Genomic DNA, 26,103 nt, shown 5'->3' on the forward strand with positions numbered 1-26,103 from the left:
TGTCACTTTCTCCGGGAAGCCTTCCCTGGTTCTCTCAGACCATGTCTGGGTCCATCTCAGCAACAACCCCCCACACACACCCCTACCCCCGCACCCATCATAGCATCTGCTGGGACTTGGTTAGTTATCCTGGAATAACTTGTTTTTCCATACAGCAGGTGGAGGTCAGCGTTGGGGGAGTGGTGGGACCCATGCAGGCATTTGTGGATGATAAGATGGTTCTTTAGCCAGAAACTGGGTTCCCATTCTCTTGTTTGGTGTTCTTTGTGTAGCAAAGGTTTGGTTGCTAGAGCTCTCTGCTTTTTGCCAGGCTCTGGTGACCTGTCTGCAGTGTGTTGTTGCCTTCTCTTGCGTGTTTAGAACTTGGCATCTCTCACAGGCGTGGAGAGAATGAAGCCCTATAGGTATCCGGGAGCAGGATCCTGGCTAGGGAGAGACCCAGGTGCAGCCTGTTCTTGTGCCTGCAGGGAAGTCCCCCATGAGCCCCTGGAGATCCAGGGTTACAAGGGAGCCTACAGTGTCCGGTCCAGGAGACCCTAGTGGAATGTGCCTATCTGCAGGTCTCTGAGGGGTTGGAATGTGGCTTGGGCTCCCGGCTCCCTCTTTCCTCCTGCTGTTTTTCTCTAGGCTGCCTCCGTGCTGGAATGTCGGCAGGCTGGGAAGGTTCATGGTAAGGATCTCTTCCAGTCTCAGCAACAAATTCCAGCTGGGGCCTGAGGACATCTCCCACATGGGTATAGAGGCCACCAGACACAGCGGCCGGAGTGCTAGGCCAGTGGGAACGGATGTATTCTTGGATCCCAGAGTGGTGGGCTTTCAGTCCCCACAGGGGACTAAAAACTGTAAACATCTCTCCCTCTCTTGGCCAGGTCCTGAGGAACCTCAGCTCCAGGAGCAGCAGGACTCAGTAGTGGGAAGGGAAGGCCTGGGAGGCCCAGGGAGAGAGGAGGCTGGTCCTTTCCCACAAGGCCTTGCCTTGTCCAGCCCTGACATGAAACAGGAAGGGAGCAGTCTCAGATTCCATCTTCAGGTGGGGCCTGCCTACCAGCACCAGGTTCTCTGGTCCATGGGGACCATCCAGACTCCCCTGAGTCTGTCAGCCATATCTGTCTTCTTAACATTTCTAGGACCTGGCTTCTGTCTCGGTGACCTTTGCAGCTCCTGTGCCCTTTGTCCCTTGATCTCATTTCTTTTCCCTCCCATTCCCATCTCTGTAAGGAGCTGACTCACTTCCTCCTTAACTCTTCTGACTGCCAGGCCCTGTGGCAAACAGGGTGTACACAGGGAGAGAGCTCTCACCCAGGGCACTTCAGTGGGATTTGGAGGCTGTCCTTGGCTCTGGAGTAGGAAAGCGCTGTCTGTGAGATGGCAAGGAGGGGTGTCTCCAGGCCATAGGGATTCCCCCCAGCCCCCAGCCATTGTGCAGTCTGGGTAGGGCATCAGGGAGCACCTGCCCGTGTCCCACTGTGGGCTTGTCTGGGGAGGGACTGACAGTCCCAGGCCTGTGATGAAGGAACCCGTGCTTTCAGTGGAACTATGGGCTCCTGTAGGAAGCTAGATCTCAGCTCTGGGTGGCATGGGCCAGAGGCCAAGTGGTGACAGCACCGTCAGGCAGCCTGAAGACGTCATGACCCCCTATGACACCCAGTCATGACCTGACCCATCATACTGAAGGGGCAATACTTGGAGATTTCAATAGAACCTTCCAGATGTATGGTGAGGGACAAAGATTTGATGCTGTCTCCCGTGTGAGCTCTTGCTGCTGGGCTCTGCCTCCTGCCTCCCTCCTTAATGAATTGGTTTATTTGTGGAACTGACTGAGAAGCCCTGGCTGGACTGGCATCTTCCACCTCATGGGCGCCTGAGCTGTGCAGGCTGTCACAGTCCGTGTGACAATGTAGGCACTGGGGGGGGGGGGGTAGAAGCGTGCAGCTTGTGCTGAGCCTGGCATAGCCTTGTGTGCTTTGGAGAAGATGCCTGGGTTTCCCAAAGGACCAGGCACAGGGTGGGATCAGGTCCCTGCTCATTTGGATATACATCAAGATTAAAAAAAAAAAAAAAAAAAAAAGGACTGGCAAGATGGTTCAGTGGGTAGAACGGATAGAGGACTTGAGTTTGAGTTTGGAGCACTGCACTCACATAAAAATATAAAAAGCTAAGTGTATGGAATGCCTGTAATGCTAGCATTGGGAGGCGTAGATGGGAGATCTTGAAGGCTTGCCACCGGCCAGCCAGACTGACTGTCATTGAGCACCTGGTTCGGTGATAAACCCTGTCTTAGTGAAAAGAAGCCATGGAACTGGAGAGATGCTTAGCTCAGGAGTTAAGAGGTTATTGCTCTTGCAGAGGACCTGGGCTTGGCTTCTAGCACCTCATGCCAGCTCACAACCTTCTGGAATCCCAATTCCAGGAGACCCAATGCCCTCTGTGGTGTACATACATATATGCAGGCAAAACACTAATACACATAAAATTAAAACGAAATAAAGCTTAAAAAAAATAAAAAAAAAAAAGAAAGAAAATGTAGAAAGGTAGAGAAAGACATCAGCCTCTGGCCTACACACACACACACACACACACACACACACACACACACACACGAGTTGGGGGGAGGGATAGATATCAATAGAGGCAAGAAAGAAACTGGACCCACGGCCTTTGAGGCAGTGTATGTGTGTGTTGGGGAAGTATGGCTGAGGTCTGCCTCCCTGGAATCTAGTGACAGCAGACAGCCCTGTTCCCCATAGCACCGAGCTATGCCCGACAGTGCCACTGCTGTTCTGTGGCTTCAGAGTCTGGCCTCAGGACTTCTGGATGACAGGAGTTTCTTGTGTAGGTTGTGGGGACCGGGGAAAGTGAGGGGTACAGCTATGCCTTTTCCCTCGCTGGTGGAAGCCAATCACACTGCAGGCACACGGAGGCCCCCTGTGTTTGCTTGGGCACTGTGACTGGTTCTTGCTCCACTGGACTCTGGCTTTACCCTTAGTGTGAGGATGGCCTAGGTGCCGCCCATGTACCCTTGCAGAGTCTAGACAGGGCTATTCTTTTCCCCAGACTCCTCCAAAGTGGGTTTTTTTTTTTTTTTTTTTTTTTTTTTTTTGCTATTAGCCTCCAGTCCTTCCTTCCTTGGTCCTTCTTCCCTTCTCTGTCCATATGAAACTCCCCAGCAGAGGAGTGGGTCTCTGGGAAGGCAAAGCTGAATGTTTGCACTTTACCCAGCCTGTCTGTCTTCTTCAGCTGTTAGTGTTCAGGTGTCTCTTCTCTGCCATTGGAGAGGGATCTCGTTGGGGTGACGGACATCTGTAATCTATTGTATCTCCTGGGAGTTGGAGGCAAAATATCAAGAGTTCAAAATTAGCGTCAGCTACATAGCAAGTTTGAGATGAGGCCAGCCTAGGCTACATAAGACTCAACAAACAAACAAACAAACAAACAAGCAAACAAACAAAAACAACCAAAAGGGACTGGAGAGAAGAGATGTCTCAGTGGCTAAGAACACTTGTTCTTGCAGAGGATCAGGGTTTAGTTCCCAGTCCCTATACGATGGCTCATGACACCATAACTCCAGTTGCAGGGAATCTAACACCCTCTTCTGACCTCTGTGGGCACCAGGCATGCACATAGTCTACATACATACCTGCAGACAAAACCCTCTTACAAATAGACATATGAAAGTAAATAAATCTAAAAATGCTTGACTTATTAAAAAAGAGTAAAGATGGAGGAGGGTAACATAGTCTGTAAAAAGTGCCCTTCTGGTGGGCCCCACCTCGCTCAAGTCCTCAGTCTGCATCCCGTACTGTCCCTGCAGGAGCATGGCGTGGCGCACAGGGCAATGTCAGCTGGGAGCTGGCTTTGTCTGTAAGAACTGCACCCAGCTCATCTGGGACAAGGAGGAGGAAGGAAGACAGCGTGGAGAGAAGGGTCCAGAAATCAGGACTGTTGTGTGCTTGTGTGGGCATTTTCAATGTGTTGTACCATTTTAGGCAGTGTGTGGGCTCTAGCTGGATTGCCTGGTCCAAATCTGGCCTCTAGCTGAATGACTTTGGACAAATTCTTTCATTTCTTTGGGCTTTATTCCCCTCTACTATAAAATAAGAGTGATGATGGCACTTTGTTCCGCGTGTTCTGAGGACTGATGAAGACTGTTTTGAGTGGTGCCTCAAAACTCTCAAGGTAGTTTCCCTCATCCTCAGAGGGTGTAAAACCCTCAGTGGATATCCCAAACCCTGCACATACTGTTTCTTCTACATGCATATTTATAGTAAAGTTTAATTTATAAGTTAGGAAACAGTAAGAGATTAACAGTAATAGATAAAATAATCCTAACAGAATGTTGTAATAAAACTTATAAATTACCATGTGCAGTGATTTACACCTGTAATCCCGGCTTGTGGGAAGCAGAGGCAGGAGGAGTAGGAATTCAAGATCACTCTGGACTACATAGTGAGTTTGATGCTGTCCTGGGCTACATGAGACCCTATCCAAACACGTACACGCACATGCACACACGCACACACAAACAACAAGCACATGAAAAACCCGATGAATTATTTGTTGCTATGAACTTGCTATTAGATGTTTGGACTGCAGCTGACCATGGCTGACTCTAGCAGGTGGCAGGCACCAGGACTGAGGACTGCTGTGCAGGCTCAGAAGCGAGCATCACTGTCATTAATCCAGCTCTGAACCCCAGGAAGTGCTGGGCGTCTGGCATGGAGACCCTCTGCCCAGGGAGTGCTGCGGGCTCCATTCCTGCTCATGACTCAGCTGAGCGGCCTTTGCTCATGTCCTCGGGCTAGTGCTTTTGCCCAAAGAGTCTTTCCAGTGGAAATAGGGAAGCAGCCCCAGCTTCCTCGGGGCCACTCTGTAACCTCCTGCTATTTGTTTTCCGGTAGGCAAACCTCCTCTGCTCTGTCATTGTCTGTCTTCATGCCTGTCTTGCTCCCAACAGCCCACCTCCAGCAGCGCTTAGCAAGCACAGGCAGAGAACTAGAGGCAGCCCCAGCCTGCTATTTCCTGGCTTCATCCTCAGCACACACAGGAGTTTGCCCAGACTCTCTTGTGTGGATTTTCTAACTAATGTAGCAAGACCCTCAGTCCCTGTGGTAGAATGTTTTGGCAGTCAGATCCACTCTGTTGCCTTGTTCTTCCATGCACCCAGGCCTGGTAGAGCTTGTCTGAGCCGCTCTAGCAGGTGCCCAGAGTCCACTCCTCATTTGCTTCATTTGGCTGGCTAGAAGTTGATGTCCAATTATGGCCTTCACGGCCCCATGACCGAAGACCCGACCTGGGCCAAGGTGACTTTATTGCTTTCATTTGCCCTTGAACACTGCAGGTTTCATTTAGGACTCTTCTGGGGGACTACCCAGCATTGTGAGTCCGGCAGCCAGTGCTGTGGTGGGGAACCCTCAGGCCATTACATTCCAGACGTCTTACCCGTGCCTGGCCCAGAGACTGGAAACAAGGACGGATTGTGCTGGACTGAGGGGCTTTCTCCCAAGCCAGGCCGCCTTGGGGTGGAGGCAGGCTTCCATTCAGGCTGTCTTTTCAGCCCTGTGGCATCTGGCTTCTGCTCATTGGCTGGAGGCTAATTGTGATTGCTCCCTCTCCCCCATTTCTTTTTGAGGCCCAGGGAACAAGATGTGGCACTTGGGACAAAGGTGGAAGCAGACTGTGGGCAGGGGTGGAAGAGAACAGTCAGGGACAGCCTCTGAGGAGGCTGGCACCAGGCTGACCTGAAGCACCCAGGAGGGGGATCTCCTGGACCAGAGCTGTCCGACAGAAAACACTTTGAAAACAGAAATGTTCTGTGTTCTGTGGCCACTGGACACTTGGAATGTGCAAAAGAGAAACAGAATTTTATATTTTATTTGATTTTAATTTAAGGAGAAATAGTCCTGATGTTTTGATTTAACTTAGATTTAATGGCCACCCGGTGGCCAGTGGCTACTGTATTGAACAGTGAAGCTCCACCAGGCCCCCAGAAGTGTGGAGTGGGGGCGGGGAGACAGGTCTTGCAGTCTTATCTCCTTCTGCAGAGTGTCCTCCTCCCCCTCCTCCCTTCCCCCTCCTCCAGGCTGGGCCTGGTGGCATTTCCCCTTCCTTTCTGGAAGGAAGGTTGGTTCTCTCTGGCAATTTCTCCACTTCACCTACTCTGGAATCCTGATGCCCTAGGGACAGCAGGTCCCTGGCAATGTGCCACCACAACTGGGGCAGTGCTTCCCCACCTTGCCAAGCATGACTTCTGCCCGGCTTGGTAACAACACAGGTGCTCACACGCCTCGTGGGTTTGGCGGGCTGTGCACGTGGGGGCGGGGGTGGAGACCAGGTGGGCAAAGCAGAAGCCTTCTCTTCCTGCTCCCGTGGGGACTGGGATGGGCTTTGTTGTTACTTCAAAGGGTTCTAGAAACAGGCCCAGTAAAGGCCTCCAGAAGTGAACATAAAGATCTTCAAACATTGGCTCTGTGTCGTCATCCCCCCTCCCCCACCCCACCCCAACTTGGGGAACCTGAGGGTGTCTGGATGGGCCTCTGACTTTGAGAAGGATTCATACGGTTCAGCATTCATACCCTGGAAGACCTCCTTGGGACTTTACTAATCAGTGAGGCCAACCCTTATGCTGGTTTTCCTTGCTTCTTCTGTGGAAACAGCAAGTGGTCATTTGTATGTAAAGAGCACAATACTTCATTATGCTCCTTCTCGAATGTTCTCCAGACAGGATGGGATGTGAGTATAGTTGAATGTGGTGTAGTTAGGTAGACCCAGAGACCCAAGTCTCCCTGAGATTGAGGCAGAGCATGGAAGGCTTGGGGAGACTGTCATCAAGACTGGTCCTGGGCTTTGGGCCTTATGGAAGATTGGGAAAGCAGAGGCAGTCTGGAAATCCCCCAGGAGCTGAGGAAATCCCCAGCAGCTGAGAGTCCCTAGAGAGAAGCAGGACCCTGGAGCACCAATCAGGTGGACTCTTCCTTGGATCTGACTTCTTAATTTTGGGAGCAGACACCAGTTCTTGGCAGAGCAGGCAAAATAGTGTGGCGGTACAGGGCTCTGAGCAAACCTTTGGATGTGTTAAGCTAGAGTCTGGTGGGATGGAGGGTGTGGGGAGTGGCTGATCCCTGACTCCAGGACAGTGGTCTCCTCTCCTTGCCCACTGACTCTACTGACTGCTGGTCTCATCCCTCTCTCCACTGTAAAATTCAGGGCGTCCCTTGAATCTTCCAACTGTAAACTCAGGTATCCATTCATTCATTTTATTCCATCAGTACACGCTTACTAAATGTCTTCTATGTGTTGGAACTATTTCAGGTACTGAGGATAAGCCAGTAGTGAAAAAGAACGTAGGCGCCAGCTCATTTTGCACCTTCTTTGCCCTCTCTCTCCTGGGTAAAGCGAGAGGCCATCTTGTGGCTGCAGCCCCCCTGAAGCCTCTGCTCCCCGGGATGCTTGCTGGGGGCGGGGCCCAGCAGAGGCGAAGTCCTGCCGCCTCCTGGGTGCCCGCAGATCCATGAGAAGGGGAAGGCTGCCCTCTGCCGGGCTCCGGTGGAGCTGCAAGGCGGAGCGACCGTGGAGCTCCAAGCGCATGTGCTAAGCCTGGCTCCACCTTTGCGCTGGCGGCTGGGCGGAACAGGAAGTGCGGAGATATTTCAAGGCTGAGACGTAATTGACCGCCACCGAGAGCTCTCAGTGTCTGCACCTTGAGCCAGTCTGGGTTTCCTTTTACCTGCCCCCACCCTCTATGAAGTCATCTTTAGTCTCCTTTAAGGAGTTTAGCCTCTTCCCTTTCAGAATCCACCAATCACTTTAGTGTATTAAATACGGAGACACCCCTGCTTTGGCGTTTTCTGTAAATACTGTCTTTAAAGCTAGGAACCTCGGAAGTCCTATGATGGGGGGCACCTGTCCCCACTGGTGGCTGGTACCCTCCTACCTAGGAAGCATAAGTTCTGCGGTCTTTCCCTAGTCCTTAGGGCTGAGTGCTTGCAACAGGGCTCCTCATAACTTCTCCATATAACTCGTTCCATTTGCTTTATGTTATTACATACTGCATATTAGTAATACAAGCATTATGTAATTGGTACACATTTATAGAAACAGTGTTTATAGATTCTTTTTGTTTTGTTTGTTTCCAGACAGGGTTTCTCTGTGTAGCCCTGGCTGTCCTGGATCTCATTCTGTAGACCAGGCTGGCCTTGAACTCAGAGATCCACCTACCTCTGCCTCCCGAGTGCTGGGATTAAAGGCATGAGTCACCACTGCCCAGCTAGATTCTTTTAAAAAATGTTTTATTTTATGTGCATTGGTGTTTTTCCTGCATGCATGTCTGTGTGAGGGCATCAGTTCCCCTGGAACTGGAATTACAGACTATTGTGAGCTGCCATGTGGTTGCTGGGAATTGAACTTGGGTCCTCTGGAGAAGCAGTCGGCACTCCTAACTGTTGAGCCATATCTCCATCACTATAGATTCTTTCATGTTTGTTTGTTTGGGGTGTGTGTGTGTGTGTGTGTAAGTAAGCATGAACGAGCTACAGCATGCATACATGGATGAGTTTAGAGAACTTCTGGACTCACTTCTTTCCATCATCATGTGGATTCCAGGATCAAACTCAAGTTGTCCAACTTGATGGCAACTGCCTTTACCCACTGAGCCATCTCAGTCTGATAGACTGCCTAAAAATGTTTATGTGTTTATTTATATATTTAAAGGCAAGGTCTCTCTGTGTATCTCTGACTGTCCTGGGACTTACTATGTAAACCAGACTGGCCTGGAACTCACAGAAATCTGCCTGCCTCTGCCTCCTGAATGCTGGGATTAAAGTTGTGGGCTATCATGCCCAATTTGACATGTATACTTATATATTCACATTATATATGTATATGTTTATATATTATATAAATTATACTAATATATTTATATATTAAATATATATATATGTATATATATTTATAGGAGTTTTAATTTAAAAGAGGAACTAGGGACAAATGAGGATGAGGACATGCTTTTTTAAAGGTTTTGAAGAGACCCTCAGGGGGCTGAAGAGTTAGCCCAGAGGTTAAGAGCACTGACTGCTCTTCCAGAGGACCTGGGTTCAATTCCCAGCACCCACATGACAGTTACAACTATCTGTAACTCCTATTCTAGGGGATCTGGCACCCTCATATAGATACATGTGCACATAAAATAAATAAATCTCTAAAGAGAACCTCAGTTTTAGTGTTTTCCACACCTCATCTTTTCTGATAAACCAACCATCTATGATATTAGCACTTGTGCAGCTGAGTGAGGTCACTGTGAGCTGGAGGCCAGCCAGGAGTACTTATCATAGTGAAATCCTGTTTCCAAAAACAAATAAATAAATAACAAAACCCCTGGGCCAGGAAGTGATAGTGCACGACTTTAATCCCAACATTTGGGGGGCGGAGACAGGTGGATCTCGATTCAAGACCAGCTTGGTCTACAGAGTAAGTTCCAGGACAATCAAGGCTACACAGAGAAACCCTGTCTGTAAAAAAATAAAAACCAAACAAACAAAAAAACCCTTTTATGGCCTTGCTCTGAGCTGTCTGTGCCGTCTACCCCCCAGAGACATTTTCAGCCTTTTGAGTCTCCCCAGAACTCGGCTGGCACCCCTTGCTGGAGGAGCACGGGCTGACTTCAGTTGTAACTATTGGAGTGCATTTATTCTTTCCTCTGCTGGCCATTTTCTTAGAACCTAAGTCCCTGTTGTGTGCCACTCACCCGTTCTTGTACAGGCCTCATCTCTGAGCAGAGTCCATTGGTGGATGAGTGACGCCCCTCTTCAGCCTGCTCAAAGGGTGGTTTGCTCTCCAGAGATGGAAAAGAACCAGACCTTGTGTTTCCCTATCGCATTCATGGTGAGGGGGTGCGCTGCATTGCTAGTGGATGGCCAGCTTCCTCAGCCTCTCCCAGCCTCCCTACAGGCTCACCGCGGCTCTGCTTAGCCACCTACGGGCCCGATGACCTCTCACCTCATCATTCTACCAGCATGGCGGGCAGAGTTTGGGCCCCATGTGGATATTCTCTTTACTCAACCTCATTCCATCCAGCGTATTATTGCACCTTCTAGATGAGTTGGGTAAAATCCAGTGGCTTGTTGAATACCTACTGTGTGCTTGGTATTGGAGAGTAGGATGGTGTTGAGTAAATCTTCCAGGAAAATACACAATTAAATATGCCTCAGCACCAACAGCCAGAAGAGCGACTCATTCAAGTTTGTCATCTCTCCCCGTTCTCCCCCACTGCAGAGGCGGGGACCTGTACTGGGTCTTGAACACAGGGTTTCAAGCATACTAGGCAAGCACTCTACCACTGAATGACAGCTCTTCAAATTCATTTTGATGAGTAAAACCGAGTTATTAGATGGACACTGAACAGTTGTATTTTCCTGAAGTCACCAATCTGTCCCAGCACCAAGGTCCTATTTTATCTGGCTCTAGCCTGCCATAGAATTGTTATAAACCTGGGTTCCGAGTGCCACCCATTGTTTAGCCAGGGCCAGACAACCAAAAAGCATAGACCAGAGCAGAGTCTGGGAAAGCTGTGTGCATGTGTACAACAGGTCTTTCTTTGGACTGCCAGCTCCCGAAGAATGACATGGAGACTTATTACTAATTATGAAAGCTTGCTTGGCCTTAGCTTAGGCTTGTTTCTAACTAGCTCTTATAACTCTAACCTATTTATATTAATGTACATTCTGCCACGTAGCTCATTACCTCTCCTCAGTACCATATGTCTGACTTCCTCCCTAGCTGGCTGGCAAATCCCCACCTCCGTTTCTTCCCAGAGTTCCAGAGTTCCTCTCTGTCCAGAAATCCCACCAATCTTCTCCTGCCTATTTATTGACTGTTCAGGTTTTTATTAAACCAGTCAGAAGGCACCTGAGGCAGGTAAGGAAGGACAGAGACACATCTCCAAGACACAGTGTGATCAGATATCCTGAAACACCTGTGTATTCCATGCTTGCCCTTACCAGAGTTTCTGCCGATCTCCACAAACACCATCCAGCTGTGGGAAAGATAGCTGTTGTAGCCTGGATGTGGAACAGCTAGACAGCAGCTTGCTAGCTAAAATGCGGAGGGCCAGTCTCTACAGATGGCATATAAAGGGGGCAGAAAGTGGTCCTTATGGGAGAGCAGGCTTAAACATCTGACATCGTTGGTAACCACTCAGAAATTAGATTAGTCTCAGTAGTCATGGCATACACACAATAAACTTCAATGAGTTCAACTATATGTTTGTGCAAGAAATCATATTGGCCTAAAATTATAAAAGTAGTATTTTGGATATTTTTATTATGTGTTGTACACCCTGTGCATTGTACTTCCATGGTGATATATTGTATAGAATGGTACAGTGGCTCCCCCATCATTCACAGGGGATGTGTTTCAAGATCCATAGGAAATGCCTGAAAGCTTGGCTAATACCAAATCCTATAAATAACTTTTTTTCTTGTATGCATACCTATGGTAAAGTTTAATTTATAAATTAAGCACAGTAAGAGATTAATAGTAAGTAATAAAATGGCAGCAATAATAACAATATGATGTGATTAAAGGTTACATGAATGTCAATTCTCTCTCCAAAAGTCTTACTGTGTTCTCACCTACAGGAAGCCCTTTACAGCTTCTGTTCGCTTGTCTGAGTTGCTGGCTCCACTATTCCCCACTTTAGTATTTTTTTATTTAACAGTTCTGGTGACTGAACACAGGGCTTTAAGCATGCCAAGCAAGTACTCTACTACTGAGCTGCCTTCCCATCTCTGAGGTCATTATTAAGTAGAATTGTTGTTATTGTTAGAATTATTGAACACAGCCCCAGGATCTTGTGACAGTCCGCTTCAGAGCCAGGATGGCTACTCAGTGACTCTTGGACAGACAGCATTTGTGGCATGGATTCATGTCTTGGTTAGGACAGAGTGGGATGATGGGAAATTTCATTGTGCTACTAGGAACTGATTGTAATAAAAACATAAAAACTTGCTGGATGGCAGTGGCACACACCTTTAATCCCAGTACTCGAGAGGCAGATCTTTGTGAGTTCGAGGCCAGCCTGGTCTACAGAGCGAGATCCAGGACAGGCACCAAATCTACATGGAGAAACCTTGTCTCAAAACACCAAAGACCAAAAACCAAAAAACCAAAACCAAACAAACAAAAAAACTTATGAAAACTGTTTATTTCTGGAATCGTCTAATATTTTCAAACCGTGGTTAATCTCAGGCAACTGAAAGTCTGGACCATGAAACTTCACAGAAAGGGATTACTACAAAACCACGTGTACTATACTTGCTGAACAATTTTAGGGATCTTAGATTTATTTCTTTCTGTGTGTGGGGGGGGAGGGGTTGCATACATCTATGTCTTTGCACCACATACATGCCTGGTGCCTGGGGAGGCCAGAAGAGGACATAGGATCTTCTGAGACTGGAGTTACAGATGGTTGTAAGCCACCTGTGGGTGCTTGATTTGTTGTTGTTGTTGTTGTTGTTGTTGTTGTTGTTGTTGTTTGTCTTCAAGACAATGTTTCTCCGTGTAACAGTTCTGGCTATTCTGGAACTTGCTTTGTAGACAGATTCTGTGTTTTAATGTGATGGGTATTTTGCTACATGTCATGGAAGCCAGAAGAGGGTGTTGGATCCCCTGGAACTAGAGCTGCAGATAGTTGTGAGCCACCATGTGGGTGCTGGGAATCGAACTCAGGTCCTCTGAAGAGGACTCTTAACTCCAGAGCTGCCCTCCAGCTGCTGTGGCTGAGTCTTTCCATGAGTGCTGAGGATCCAGCTTAGGTCTTCACACTAATGCAACAAGCCCCTTCCTGACTAAGCTGTTTCTCCTTCTTCACTTAAAAATTTGTTTTATGGGCTGGAGAGATGGCTCAGCAGTTAAGAACACTGGCTGTATTCCAGAGGACCCAGGTTCAATTCCCAACTACCATATGGTGGCTCACCACCATCTGTAATGAGATCTGGCATACATGCAGACAGAACACTGTATACATAATACATACATACATACATAAAATTTGTTCTAGCCAGGCGGTAGTGGCGCACACCTTTAACCCAGCACTCAGGAGGCAGAGCCTGGCGAATCTCTGTGAATTTGAGGCCAGCCTGGTCTACAGAGGGAGATCCAGAACAGGCACCAAAACTACACCGAGAAACCCTGTCTTGAAAAACAACAACAAAATTTTGTTTTATATTGATTACTATGTATGTATGCATTTTAGAAAGAGTCTCACTGTGTAGCTCCTGAAACTCACTACGTATACTACTTAAGTGGCCTTTGAATTCACAGAGATCCATCTTCTTCTGCCTCTAGAGTGCTGAAATTAAAGGCATACACCACCACACCTAGATTATTAATTATTCTTTTATGTGTATACATTTTTTGTGTACATGTATGTATGTGTATCATACATACATGCTTGATTCTCTTGGAGGTTGGAAGAGAGTGTTAGATCCTCTGCAACTGGAATTGCAAATGGTTATGAGCCATCATCATGTGGGAACTGAACCTGAGGTCCTTTGCAAGAGAGAGTTAACCCCTGAACCCCCTCTCTAGCTCTCCCCACCCCCTTTAAGATAACAGTATTTACTTCTTTTTTTTTTTTCCCTTTATCATTTTCCTTTGGTTTATATATGGAGGCCAGAGGTGGACACTGGGTGTCTTCTTCAATCTTTTTGTTTTGTTTTTGTTTTTTTGAGACAAGGTGTCTCTATTATGTAGTCCTGGCTGTCTTGGAAATCACTACGTAGACCAGGCTGGTCTTGAACTCACAGAGACTTACTTACCTATCTCTTCTTCCTGTGTGCTGGGATTAAAGGCATGCCCCACCACAGCTGGCTTCCTTTAATCATTTTTAATAGAAAATTATGTATTTAATTTGCGTGTGTGATACCTGCACATATACATGGACAGAGGCCCTAGAATTATAGGCCTAAAACCCAGGCATGTATGAGCATACATATACACACATAAGTGTTCATGCCTGCATGTGCATATGTGTGCATATGTTCCCTCATGTGTGCACATGTATGTGTGGGTGTGTCAGTGTATATGTCACATGTGTGAGAGTACCTGTGGAGGCCAGAAGAGGGTGTTGGATCCCCTGGAGCTGGAGTTACAGATGGCTGTGATGACTTGGGTTCTGGGAACCAAACTCTGGTCAGGTCCTCTGGAAGAGCAGGCCATGTTCTTCACTTCAGAGCTGCTTCTCCAGTCCCTGTTGTTGGGTTTTAGTGTGGGTTCTGGGGTTTGAACCCATGTCCTCATGCTCACACAGAAAGTGTTTTGACTCATTGAGACGTCTCAGTTCTGATGTACATTTTGTTTACAGGTGCCCTCCCCCAAGTGCTGGGCATGGAACCCAGGAACTCAAACATGCCGAATAAGTATTCTATTACTGAGCCCCAGCCCCAGAACTGGACAGTGCTTTTAGAACTTTGTATGCACTAAATCTTTTATCCTATGCTAACTCTAAGCCAAAGATACTGTTATTTCCCCTATTTTACAGGCGAAGAAAATTGAACTGTATAGTTACTATGTGAAAGAATCAAGACTGAGCTAGGAAGTCTGGCTTTGACCATGGTGTACTGTGAATAATTCCTTTCAAGCAGCAGTTCTCGGGCTTGAAAGGCTTGAACTCAGTGCATCAGTTACTAGAGGCTGGAGCCACAAATACTAGGCCCCACATATCGCTCTGGATTCAGGGGGCTGCCTCAGGTCTTGGCCTTGGCTTAAGCCAGAATCATCAGGAGCCTACCTTGAGGCACACACCTGTAATCCCAGTTTTGAGAGGCCTAAGACAGGAGGGTCTTAAGTTCAAAGACAGTCTGGGCTACTGAGCCAGGTTCTCTCAAAATCAGAACACTGGGCGTGGTGGCTCATGCCTGTAATTTCAGCTCTTGGGAGGCGGAGGCAAAATGATTAACTGTGGTGATATATTGTGTACCCCAATAAAGCTTGCCTGGGGATCAAAGGACAAAGGCAGCCACTAATTAAACATACAGGTCAGGCAGTAGTAACACACGGCTTTAATCCTCACTTTTGGGAGGCAGAGATCCATCTAGATCTCTGTGAGTTCAAAGCCACACTGGAAACAGAGCCGGGCGTGGTGGCACACACCTTTAATCCCAACACTAGGAAGGAAGGTGGCAGGGCACGGAAAGGTATGTAAGGCGTGAGTAAACAGGAAGTCTCTCTCTTTTGGCAGAGAATTTCATAGAGGTAAGAACTAGTGGCTTGCTCTCTGCCTCTCTGATCTTTTTTAGCTTTTACCCCAATATCTGGCTCTGGGTTTTTTTATTTATTTATTTATTTATTTTTTTAATTTCATGTGCATTCATGTTTTGTGTGCATGTGTGTCTGTGTAAAGGTGTTGAATCCTCTGAAACTGGAGTTACAGGCTGCCACGTGGGTGCTGGGAATTGAACCTGGGTCCTCTGGAAGAGCAGCCAGTGCTCTTAACCACTGAGCCATCTCTCCAGCCCTTTGGGTTTTTTATAATGAAGACCATTTATCAATTTGTGTCAAATCTGGCACCCAATGTAGGGCGCCAAAATATAGTTGGAAGTTTCCCTGTGTCCCACCCAGTCCCACAGCCACTCAGACCCAAGTAAACACACAGAGGCTTATATTAATTATGAACTGGATGGCCTGTGGCTCAAGCTTCTTGCTTGCTAGTTCTTATGACTTAACCCATTTCTATTAATCTATAAGTTGCCATGTGGCCATGGCATTACTGATCTGCTGGCAGCCTGCTGCTCCTTGGGTGGTAGCTGGCATCTCCCCTTACTCTCCTTTCTCCTTTCATTATCTCCCTTGGATTTTCCTGCCTGGATCCATCCTGCCCTGCCATAGGCCAATGCAGCTTTATTTATTAACCAATCAGAGCAACACTTACTCACAGCATACAGAAAGACATCCCACAGCAATTAACTGAGAATTTGAAGTGACCTGGGCTACACATAATGAGTTCCAAGTCAGCCCAGGCTGTAAAGTGAGACCTTCTCACAAAAAGCTAAAACCAGCACTGGAGAGAGGGCTTAATGGTTAAGAGCCTTTGTTTTTCTTACACAGGGCCTGGGTTTGGTTCCTAGCACCCACATGGTGGCTCACAACCATCTGCAACTCCAGTTCTGGGAGATCTGATGTCTGCTTCTCACTTCCTTGGGTACCACACACTCATGTGGTGCACAGACAGAAATGCAGACAGAACATCCATACACATTAGAAGCAAAACAAAACAAAAGAACACCCAAAGAATCCCCTGGAATGTCTTAAAATTCCAGTGCCCAGGTCTCCTTCCCAGACCAGTTAAATCAGAAACTGAGAGGGAAACGGGGAGATCTAGGTATCATATCCTAAAGCCTTTCAGGGGCTTCAGTGAGCACCACTGTGGAGATGCAGGACCTTGGATACTGCACTGCCTCAGGAGGACCTGAGGACCTCCCTAGGAAGATGCCGTACTTCCCTGGCAAGCAGAGGCTCAAGCTTGTTCCTGATATCCTGTGTATGTATGCGCGTGTGTGTGGCATGGTAAGACTAGGTGACTTGCACAGTGTCATGTAGAAAGGAGAGCTGGGTTTGGTCCTTTGGGGCAGTGCTTATCAGTTTGTTCCTGGAGAATGTCCTAGATGCAGGACCACTGCTGCTTAGAACTAGCCGTGGGTGACAAGCTTGGGTTTTTCCAAGCCCTCCCTCCCTGGAGAAGAAGAAGGAAGCAACGACTATTTCCTTTTCTCTATAGACGCTTGGCAGGTCCTGTCTTTTTGCTTACTGACTTCTTTCTCCCAGCACCCATCTCAGCCTCTCTATAGTTCTGATGGGTGTTTGGTAGTGTTACTTAGAACCAGGCCAGCATTTCTCACAAGGAACACAAGCTCTTCATTGACAACCATTGTTCATTGGCCAGACACCCCCAGTTTCCTCTGTTTACAGGGCTAAGACCCGCCCCTCCCTCCCCACCCACCTATCCCACTTTTCTCTGCCTGTGCAGCAGCTGGCTGGTGTGTGGGAGAGGGAAATGTAGACAGAGGGAGAGCAATTGATTCCCTGCATGTCTCTGTGCTTCTTTTATGAAGCAGTAGCAGAAGGCCTCAGCCTGATCTTGTGAGTCTCTGCTCTTTCTGGACCTTCAGGCCTGCTGCCCGACTGCTGCCCGGGCCTAGTATGCCCCGGCCTTGTATGTCATAGTGGTTGTAGTATTAGTGTCTTCATACAGTAATTAGATGGCAGAGTTAGGCGTACGATTGACGTGTTCTCAAGTACACTGTGCTGTGACTGAGTTTATGCGTGCTGGTGTGTGTGTGTGTGTGTGTGTGTGTGTGTGTGTGTGTGTGTGTGTGTGAGCATGCATGTGCTAGTCTCAATCTTGGCCCAAGGGGCCGGGGGCTGCAGGTCTCAAATTCCTCTGCTATTTTTAGGGGCCATATCAGTTCAGCTGTCCAGGAGCCTGAGTGTGTGTCAGAAGGAAAGTGCCACCCTTCCTATCTCCTCTCTCTAACCCCAGGACACTGTCCCAACCCATGCCCTTATTTGAATAGCCTCCTTTCCCCTCCACCCAGACCCCATTGCTCTCTGGCCGTGGGCATACCTGGTACCCGCAGTCCTCCAGCCTCTGCTGTCTCCACAGCTCTGGCAGGGTTGGGCAGCTGCAGCGGGAGGGGCCTGGGAGAGGGAGGGGACCAGGGGCGGGGCTGCAGCCTGTGCTATTTTGAGCTGCTACCGGGAGCAGCAGAGAGGAGACTCCTTGCTCTGGGCTGCTCCAGGCCAGGCCATGCGGGTGAGTGTCCTTCTGACCCCCAACCCCGGAAATGCCCCAGGCTCCCCATGATGGTTCCTCATTTAAGAAAGGAAGGTGTCCTGTTATTTTCTCAGCTGTGGCAGGAGCTGTGGAAAGGAAGGGGTGCTGCTGCCTTGGGGCTCCTCTCACAGTTACTTGGTTGAAAGGGCAGTGCACAGCTCCAGCTACCTCAGGACCTCTAAGAGACAAGGCACATATTAGGCCTGACTCATGATGTGGGGAGCATTGATGGGAGTCATCTTCTAAACCTCAGTTTCCTGGGGCTGCCTCCGCCACACCACAGGCTGAGGCACGCCTTTCCCACAGTAAGATTGCTATGGAGGCTTTTATTTCTTCCAAAGCCCAGGAATCGAAGCATCTCTTTGGAGATGTTGGTCCTGCTTTGGGCTGGTATTGTGGCCCCTTCTCTAGACAGGACTAGACAGGAAAAAAAGGGCTTAACAGGGGATGGTCCTCGAAGTTGGCTGGAATCTTCTTATTGTCTTCAGGAAGAACCCAGCATGGCCTCTTCTATTCCTGTGCCCAGGGTACTTAGAAGGGACACATGTAGCATCTCAGGATGCCCTGTCTGTGAGCCTCTTTTTATTTTAATTTAAAGAAAACTTTTTATCTTTGTGTGTGTGTGAGTGTGTGTGTGTGTGTGTGTGCGCGCGCGCGCGCGCATGAGTACACATGTACATGCCTTGGCATGTGTGTGGAGGTCAGAGGACAACTTGTGTGAGTTAGTTTTGTTCCTCCACCATATGAATTCTGGGGACCAAACACAGGTCCTCAGGCCTGGTTGGCAATAAGCGTCTCTACCTACTAAGCCATTCTCCCAGCCCATGGCTCTCTTTTAGCAGAGATTATTCCAGAGAAGTAAGCTCCTTAAAAAAGCAAGTGAGGAGATACATAGCTGCCTCCCAGGCCATCCTGTCCTCCCTCTACTTCCCCAGCCACTAAGGGTAAGGTTTTCAATTGAGTCAGCAGTTGGCAGAGTGTGGGCTGGCCTGGTGTGGAGGTGTATCCGAAGCCTGAGATATGCCTATAGCATTTGTATCTCTCTCTGTGCCCAAGGAATTGCCCTGTCCCAGCTGCCAAACTGGCACCGTTGTGGAAGTGTGTGGGGGCAGAGCAGGGTGGCACCAGAGAGAGCTCTTTGCTCTGTAAGGAGGCTGCACCCTGCTCTGGTCTACTCCCCACCCCATCCTGCATACCCAGGACACCAGTACCTTGACTGTCACAGATTCAGGGCCATAGGAAATGATTCTAGCAGATGGCAAAGTGCCCTGCAGAGGAGGCTTGAGTGTCCTCAGGGAGGGGAGGCCTCCAGCAGGCCTGTCTGCCTGTCGGAGGAAACCCTGGTCCTTCTGCAACCGCAGTGGCAGCAGGAAGCCATCCCCTGCACCTGCTTCCTCCGGGCTGGTGGGCAGTGGCCCAGGGTTCTCTGCTGCTTTCTGTTCCGCCCTGCAGTGGGGGAGGGCTCTGGCTGGAGGTTGGCCCTGAGGGCCTGCTCCTCTTCCTCTGGCTGGCAGCGTGGCCTTCAGGCCCTTCCCTGAACTCCTGTCCTTTAAAGCAGCTCTTTGAAGAGTGCATTCAGGTCAGGAGTGGAGAGCCAGGACTTCCAGGCTTTCTACCCAAGCTTTCTACCCAAGCTGTTGCTGCTGATGTGGACGGCCTGTAGTGTAGGTCGACAGGAGGTATTGGGGAGGGCCTTCCCTTAAAGTAAGCCTAAAGGCTTGATAGAAGACAGATTGGAGTGTGAGTCCTCAGTCTGCCACTTGCTGTCATGAGGCTGTGGGAAAGTCACACAATCTTCTAGGGCTCCTTTGGCTCATTTGTAAAAGCAAAACTCATGCTGGTGTCTACTTCAAAGGGATGTAGTGAGCATCAAATGGGACAGTGCTTGTTAGGGCTGAGCACAGTGCCCAGCACCAAGAAGATGCTCAATACAGATGTGCTGTCGGGGCTGGGTGTGTTGCTCCGTAGCAGACTACTTGCTGAGTATGTGTGAAGCCTGGGGTTGATTCCCCAGCACTGCAAAGAAGTTACTGCTGCTGCTATTATTACTTCTTCCCTTCTCGTTCTTTTCAAAAACCCTTGTTCCTTAGACAGGTGGCTGTTAGCTTGAGATTGTCAAGGACAGAGCCTCCTAGGAGCTGCCTTTTGTGCCTCAGAATGGGGATGAAGAAAGAAGAGGAGGTTCTGGGCTTCCTTGTCCTCAGAATGAGAAGGCAGAGCATTGCCAACATTGTCACAGGTGGCAGGCTGGGTACTTACTAGCTATTGATGACGTTCTGGATCCTTCTAGACACAGTCTCTCCCTTGAAGTTACTGCTCTTGGGCTTCGATGGCTGGCTCAGACACATAGGCCTTAACATATCCATGCGGCTAGACATTCCTGGCCCGAGGGACTGCCCAGTGGATAGGATTATTCTTGAAGTCTTTGAGCTCCCTTTTCTTTTTTCTTTTCTTTCTTTCTTTTCTCTTCTTTTTCTTCTTTTTTCCTTCCTTCCTTTCTTTCCTTCTTTTTTTTTAAGATTTATTTATTTTTATGTGTGTGCATTTATATTATTTCTATTTTGCCGACATGTATGTCTGTGTGAGGGTGCCAGATCCTCTGGAACTGGAGTTACAGACAGTTGTGAGCTGCCATGTGGGAGCTGGGAATTGAACTCAGATCTTCTGGAAGAGCAGCCAGTGCTCTTAACCGCTGAGCCATCTCTCTGGCCCCATGGCCCCTTTTCTTAGCCTAGTGGACTGTGGTGGCTAAAGGAGGGTGGTGGCTGCTGGCACCGGGGACAGTACAAACGAGCCTCGTCTCCCTGAGGGACAGGCGCCTTTGGGTCTGGGGAGACAGTCCCTCAGCAGATTTCTCCTCCGTGAAAACAAATGCTTCTAGCCATTAGCTCCTTTTCTTTTTCTTTTTTATTGACTATTTAGCCATCTTTACAATAAAAACAAGCAGTAAGTAACAAATGCACACAAAAGAAATAGCAAGTGTGTCTATTGTGTCTAGTTCACACCATTTACAAAATTATTATGATCACCATTTGCACGCTATTTATGTTCTAGTTCTTGTTGATTGATGTCATTTTGTGTGGAGTTTTCCATATGGTTTCATTGTCCACATCTTTGTCAGTTTAAATAGCAGCACAGCCGTGTGTTGGGCTGCAGCCATTGTTTACCTAACCGTCTCTGGTTCTAGTCCTTTGGATTGCTTGCAGTTCCGAGTTGCCACGTAGAGTGCATCTATGAAAAAACGCTGGCGTGAGCTTGTGGGTTTTCTTTTCCTCTTTGTGTCTTGAAGTCAGCTCATTGGGCATACATCCCTGTGGATGAGCTGCCTAGCCCAGAGGATGATGCATTTCCAGCAAGCCCTTGCCTTCCTTGTCTGGCTCCCACGGCATGGAGTTTGCTGTCTTTCACTGTTGCTGTTTGGAGACTACACCTCTCTTGTCTGTGTCATATCTCTGAGAATCAGGAGGGGCAAGCCTAATTCTCTGTAGTGTATATGTGGGAGAGAGGTCAGATGGGAGCGAGCTTTGGGCCAAGAACTCTGTCTCTCTCCCCCCCCCCTTTCCAGTATTGTCATGTGACAAACACTTGTAAGCGCCTAATGGTGTGATGGGTAAGAGAGTCCTGGCTAGGGGAATCCCAAGTCCGCTCCTGGCTGTGAATGCCAGCCCTGACACTTACTAGCTGGGAACCTCTCAGCAACTCTCCCCCTTTCCTTCTCTGTAAAGTGGGTTGCTACGAGGAGAGGGAGGTCTGCAGTGCCTGATCCTGGGCCTGACTCAGGAGAATGCTCAGAAGTGGTGGTTCCCTTCCCTTCCAAGGGAAGAGGTCAGAAATGACACACACACAGAGGTGCCAAGGCCTCAGAAGGTGATGGAGACATGCTGGAGTCTCCCTTTTACAAGTTCAGAAACTCAGTTGGCAGGATCCATGTGACTGAAGGAGAGAATTGACTCTGCCAGTGGACCTGTGATCACACACACACACACACACACACACACACACACACATACACACACACACACACACACACACACACACATACACACACACACACACACACATACACACACACACACATGTACACATATAGAAATTAAGGTAATAAAATTAAAAGAATTAGGTGAGGACATGATTGAGAAAGACATTGTGATGTTAACCCCTGGCCTCCATACTTTTCTGCATGGGTGAGAACACCCACACCCACACATACATAAAAGAATGAATGGATGGATGAAAGAAAGAATGTGTGGATGGATAAATGAGAAAATGTATGTTAAATACTTTGTGTCGGGTCCATCTCAATGTAGGCATTCTACATTCAGTAGTTACCGTTAGAAATGGCTGGAATTACTAGAGCAGAAGTGTGTCAGGAGCAAGAGTCCTTTGTTCTGGGAAGCTTCGCCCCACAGCAAGTCCCTAGTTCCAGGAGAAATGTGTTTTTCCATCTGGGGTGACAGTCAGAGGCACCGCCACCAGCTCTTTCCTTGTTGGATAAAGATAGCCTGCTCCTGGGCCCAGGCGGCTGTAAGGGAGAGGGGAGATTCAGGAAGTTCTTTCCCAAGGCACAGAGGCGACTTCCTCTGGGGAGGTCCCCATGTGCTGTCAGTGTACTGCTTCCTAGAGCAGCTGGAGCGGAGGAATGGACCAGATGTCTAGAGGCCAGTGTCCTTCTGGGACAGATGAGACCTCCCTAGACAATAGGGAAACTTGGACCTGAGTTCAAAGAGCAAATGAGTTAATTAAGTAAATTTAAAGCTGGTAGCATATTAACTGGATAGTAAGACAGAAATCAACAGAGCCAGTTAAAAATAGTGGAGGGAGCCAAGCCGTGGTGGTGCACACCTTTAATCCCAGCAGAGGCAGGCGGATCTCTGAGTTCAGACTAGCCTGGTCTACATAGTGAGTTCCAGGACAGCCACAGCCAGGGCTACACAGAGAAACCCTCCCTGTCTTGAAGCCCTGCCACAAATAATAATAATAATAATAATAATAATAATAATAATAATTATTATTATTATTATTATTATTATTATGGGCTAGGGTGTAGCTCACAGATGGAGCCCTTTCCTAGTACGTGTGAGACCCTAGGTTCCATCCTTATCATTTCAAAACAAAACTAATTTCTTTTTTTTTTCTTCCTGGAGCTGAGGACCAAACCCAGGGCCTTGCACTTGCTAGGCCAGTGCTCCACCACTGAGCTAAATCCCCAACCCCCCAAACTAATTTCTAACTATTTATTTATCACAGTCAATTATGAGAACAAACCAGATCTCCAGTTCCATAGAGTCGAAGGATTCTTTGGTGAAGCCTCCCCTGGGCAAGGGCAGACTCTGGTGTTGAGGGTCAGGAGGACCAGCAGATGGGAAAGCTTTGCCATCTACGGACCTCTCGTTCCTGGGAGGCAGCTTGAGCTGCAGGCGAAGGGGAGAGATGTGTGCCTCCTGGAGAATCAAAGGCTTGTGGGCTCTCACTGACTCCTACAGTGGATCAGGAGGTGACTTTATCCATTATCTAGACCAGTCTAGCCCAGGCAGGCCCAGAGGGGTGAAGTGGGTTATTGGAGGACACACAGCTTCCCAGAAGTCTCTATTCTATATCCACCTTGCCTGTGTTTTCATCAACAGTTTATTCCTCTCTGAGGAATGTGACCTGAGTTCTGTGATCTTTCCGCCTCCTGTCTGTCTGTCTTCCTCCTGTTACCCACCATGGTTGTCCCAGCCGGTCCTGGCCTTTAGGAAGACGCGGAGTCCCTGTGAGGCCCTGCCCGTTTCTTCTCTGACTCAGGGTGCCGGCTGCCTTCAGCACTATGGCCTTCTCATCACGATTTGCCTTCTGGGAACAAAAGGGAAGTTGGATTTCAAAATCTTGGTTCTCTTATGTGCTTGGCATGGTGAAGCTAGAGATGGATGGGAGCATGTGTGTGCATTTGGGGGTGCAGAGAGAGTCACCAGTGGCTTTGGGGAGCCCTTTCTGCCTTGATGAGCTTCTGTGCTGAGTCACTTTCCTAAGCCCCATCTCTAGTAAGCTGAGCTGCCTTTTGTGCCAATGGTGCCCTCCAGGTTCATCGCTCCACACCCTTCTAGAGCCTGTGGCTCAGACTCAGCCCTGGGACTGTGGGGTTCTGGGAAAGGCTCAGCCCTGATGCCTTTGGAGCTCAGATTCCCTGAGTCTGGGGGCTGAGGTGGGCAGAAGAAAGGAGCTGAGAGTGAGGGCATCAGGCCAGTTGGCATCTGGGTCCAGAGAGTAATCCAGGCTGTGGCAGACTTGGGCATGCCTTTGTGCGTATGCACAGTCTCTGGCTGGACAATGACCTACAGCAGCCAGAACCTTTAGGGAGGGGAAGGGGGCGTGAGTCAGCCTGAGGCTAAATCCAGAGCTGAGCTCAGACCTGAGCCCAGTGTCTCAGACACTTTGGGGGCAACCAGTGTTCCCAATGCCTCACCTTGGACAGCCGTTTGGGACCCCAAACAGAAGCTGCTGGAGAAAGGACAGATTTGGAGCCGGTGAGGGTTTCAGAGTGAACTTAGAATCTGGGCCTATCTGAAGCCGAGCTAACAACACTGTGTGCACTATTGAAAGTGTCTGTGTGGTTTGGGGACACTGCTATCCTCTAACCTGTGTGCCTAGGGGCTAACGCATGGTGTGATCCCTGTGGGAGGGGTGGTGGCCCTTGGTGAGGAGGGCAGCATGCGTGTACAGACCTAGCCACCCTGCATATATCCTCTCCATCCAGCCCTTCCCTCCCCCTTCTCTGCACAGACCCCAGTTCCTGAAGTAGAAAGGTTTTTTCCTTATATTTGCCATCTTCCCTCTGTCCTTGTCTGTGAGAACTAACTGAGCCCTGGACCCATTGAATCTGCTTCCCGGACAAGATGCAGCTTCAATACTGCAGTGCTCATCCTGTGGGACAGTGTCCAGGCACTGCTAATTGGAGCTCAAAATTGACCACAGATCCTGGTTGAAAATGGACAGCATCACTTTGCTATTGGATAATTGATTCTGGACGTTGCTAAGAATATCTTCCGTTAGAGATCGGGCTTCTTCCTGGGTGCCTATCTCCCTACTGTGCAGGGAAAGCGAGGTGCGCTAGCGGTACTGTGGGCTTGGGGACAGAGCTGCCTAGGGAAAGAAGACCCATTAAATCTCCTGGGCCTGCCTGGGCTTTAGGAGGGCGAGATGCTGAGAGGTCCTAGAAGAGCAGGCTTTCTGACCTTGGGGCCTACCCCCTTGGAGTTCCTTCTCAGCCAGTCTCTGAACGGGAAGAACCTTCAAAGCATCAACATCATCCTCCCTTTTCCCAGACAGCTGCTGTTTCCCCTGACCCTCCACCCCTGTCTACTCAGGCTACCAGCTCCTGCTGAGCCCAAACCCACAGCCCAGTCAGGTGTATCCTCTCCTCCATACCTTACCTTACCTTGGGGTTCCTTCCCCCATCTCCATGGCTGGTGACCCTGAGGCCATGATGTGGACTTCTGACAACCCCAGTGGGCTGGCTACTGAGCACCCCAGCATCCTTGGGGTTTACTTCTATGGAGACTCTTAGTTCTTAAAACACCGTCTCTGGACAGTTTCGATCGCAGGTAAAGAGATGTCTTCCTCAGCCCCCCACCCCCAGCACTGTTCTGCTTGTCAGGGAGAGAAAGACCCCTAGATCTTTTCTTGCTGGTATCAGGTCTCCCAGCTTGGACTGCCAGTGACTTCTCTGTCTGCTCCCTCAGGTTAAAGAGGAGGACAAAACTCTGCCAAAACCCGGCCCTCCTGGCAAAGAGGAAGGGGCTGTAAGTGCTTTCCTGAGATGGGGGGGGGCATGACATGTGTGTATGCATGTGTGCACATGTACACAAGTGTGGGTGTGTGCACATGTGTCTGGTGGATTGGCCTCATCAGTTTTAGTATTGCTGGTGTGGTTAAAGGGAATGTCAGTAATGGTGGAAAGTGTAGTGTGTGTGGCTGTACTTCTGGTGTATTAAGTGGGGGTAAGCCAAGGTGCTTTGGGGCCCCACCCTCTGTCTTCCCCTCAGCCCCCTTTAGTTGCCTACCTTCAGGTTGTTTCTTGGACCCTTTGTGGCAGCGGTGCTCCGGTGGGTAAACTCTCAGGTCAGAGAGCACCGACCAAATCAGAGCTCAGCTGTTGGGACTCTTCACTGCGCTGGGTGGCCCAGGACAAGGGCGCCCAGGGATTCACTGCAGCTGCCGCCGCATCCTTTCCCCCACCCCCACCCCTCAGCTGCTCTGTGCACAACCTGGAGGCTGCCCACGGCTGCCCAATGTCCCCAGCC

General features: G+C 49.0%; 1 protein-coding gene across 17 annotated transcripts in view; it reads left to right on the forward strand.

Annotated features, from left to right (window-relative positions):
- The window catches only part of Myo18a (myosin XVIIIA), a 100,997-nt gene that overhangs the window by 20,225 nt on the left and 54,669 nt on the right, over positions 1-26,103 (forward strand). Inside the window, exon 1 of one of the 17 annotated variants that reach the window (XM_036197313.1) lies at positions 17,785-17,803. The exons of 15 other annotated variants lie outside the window; for them this stretch is intronic. In XM_036197313.1, coding sequence (XP_036053206.1) covers positions 17,798-17,803 — 6 coding nt within the window. In that variant the 5' untranslated portion in view covers positions 17,785-17,797. Of the gene's footprint in view, positions 1-17,784; positions 17,804-25,586; positions 25,603-26,103 lie in introns of those variants that run through there. One more of the 17 variants, XM_036197314.1, reaches the window with a different exon arrangement.

The sequence above is a fragment of the Onychomys torridus genome, chromosome 8, assembly GCF_903995425.1.
Source record: "Onychomys torridus chromosome 8, mOncTor1.1, whole genome shotgun sequence".
Lineage (NCBI taxonomy): Eukaryota > Metazoa > Chordata > Mammalia > Rodentia > Cricetidae > Onychomys > Onychomys torridus.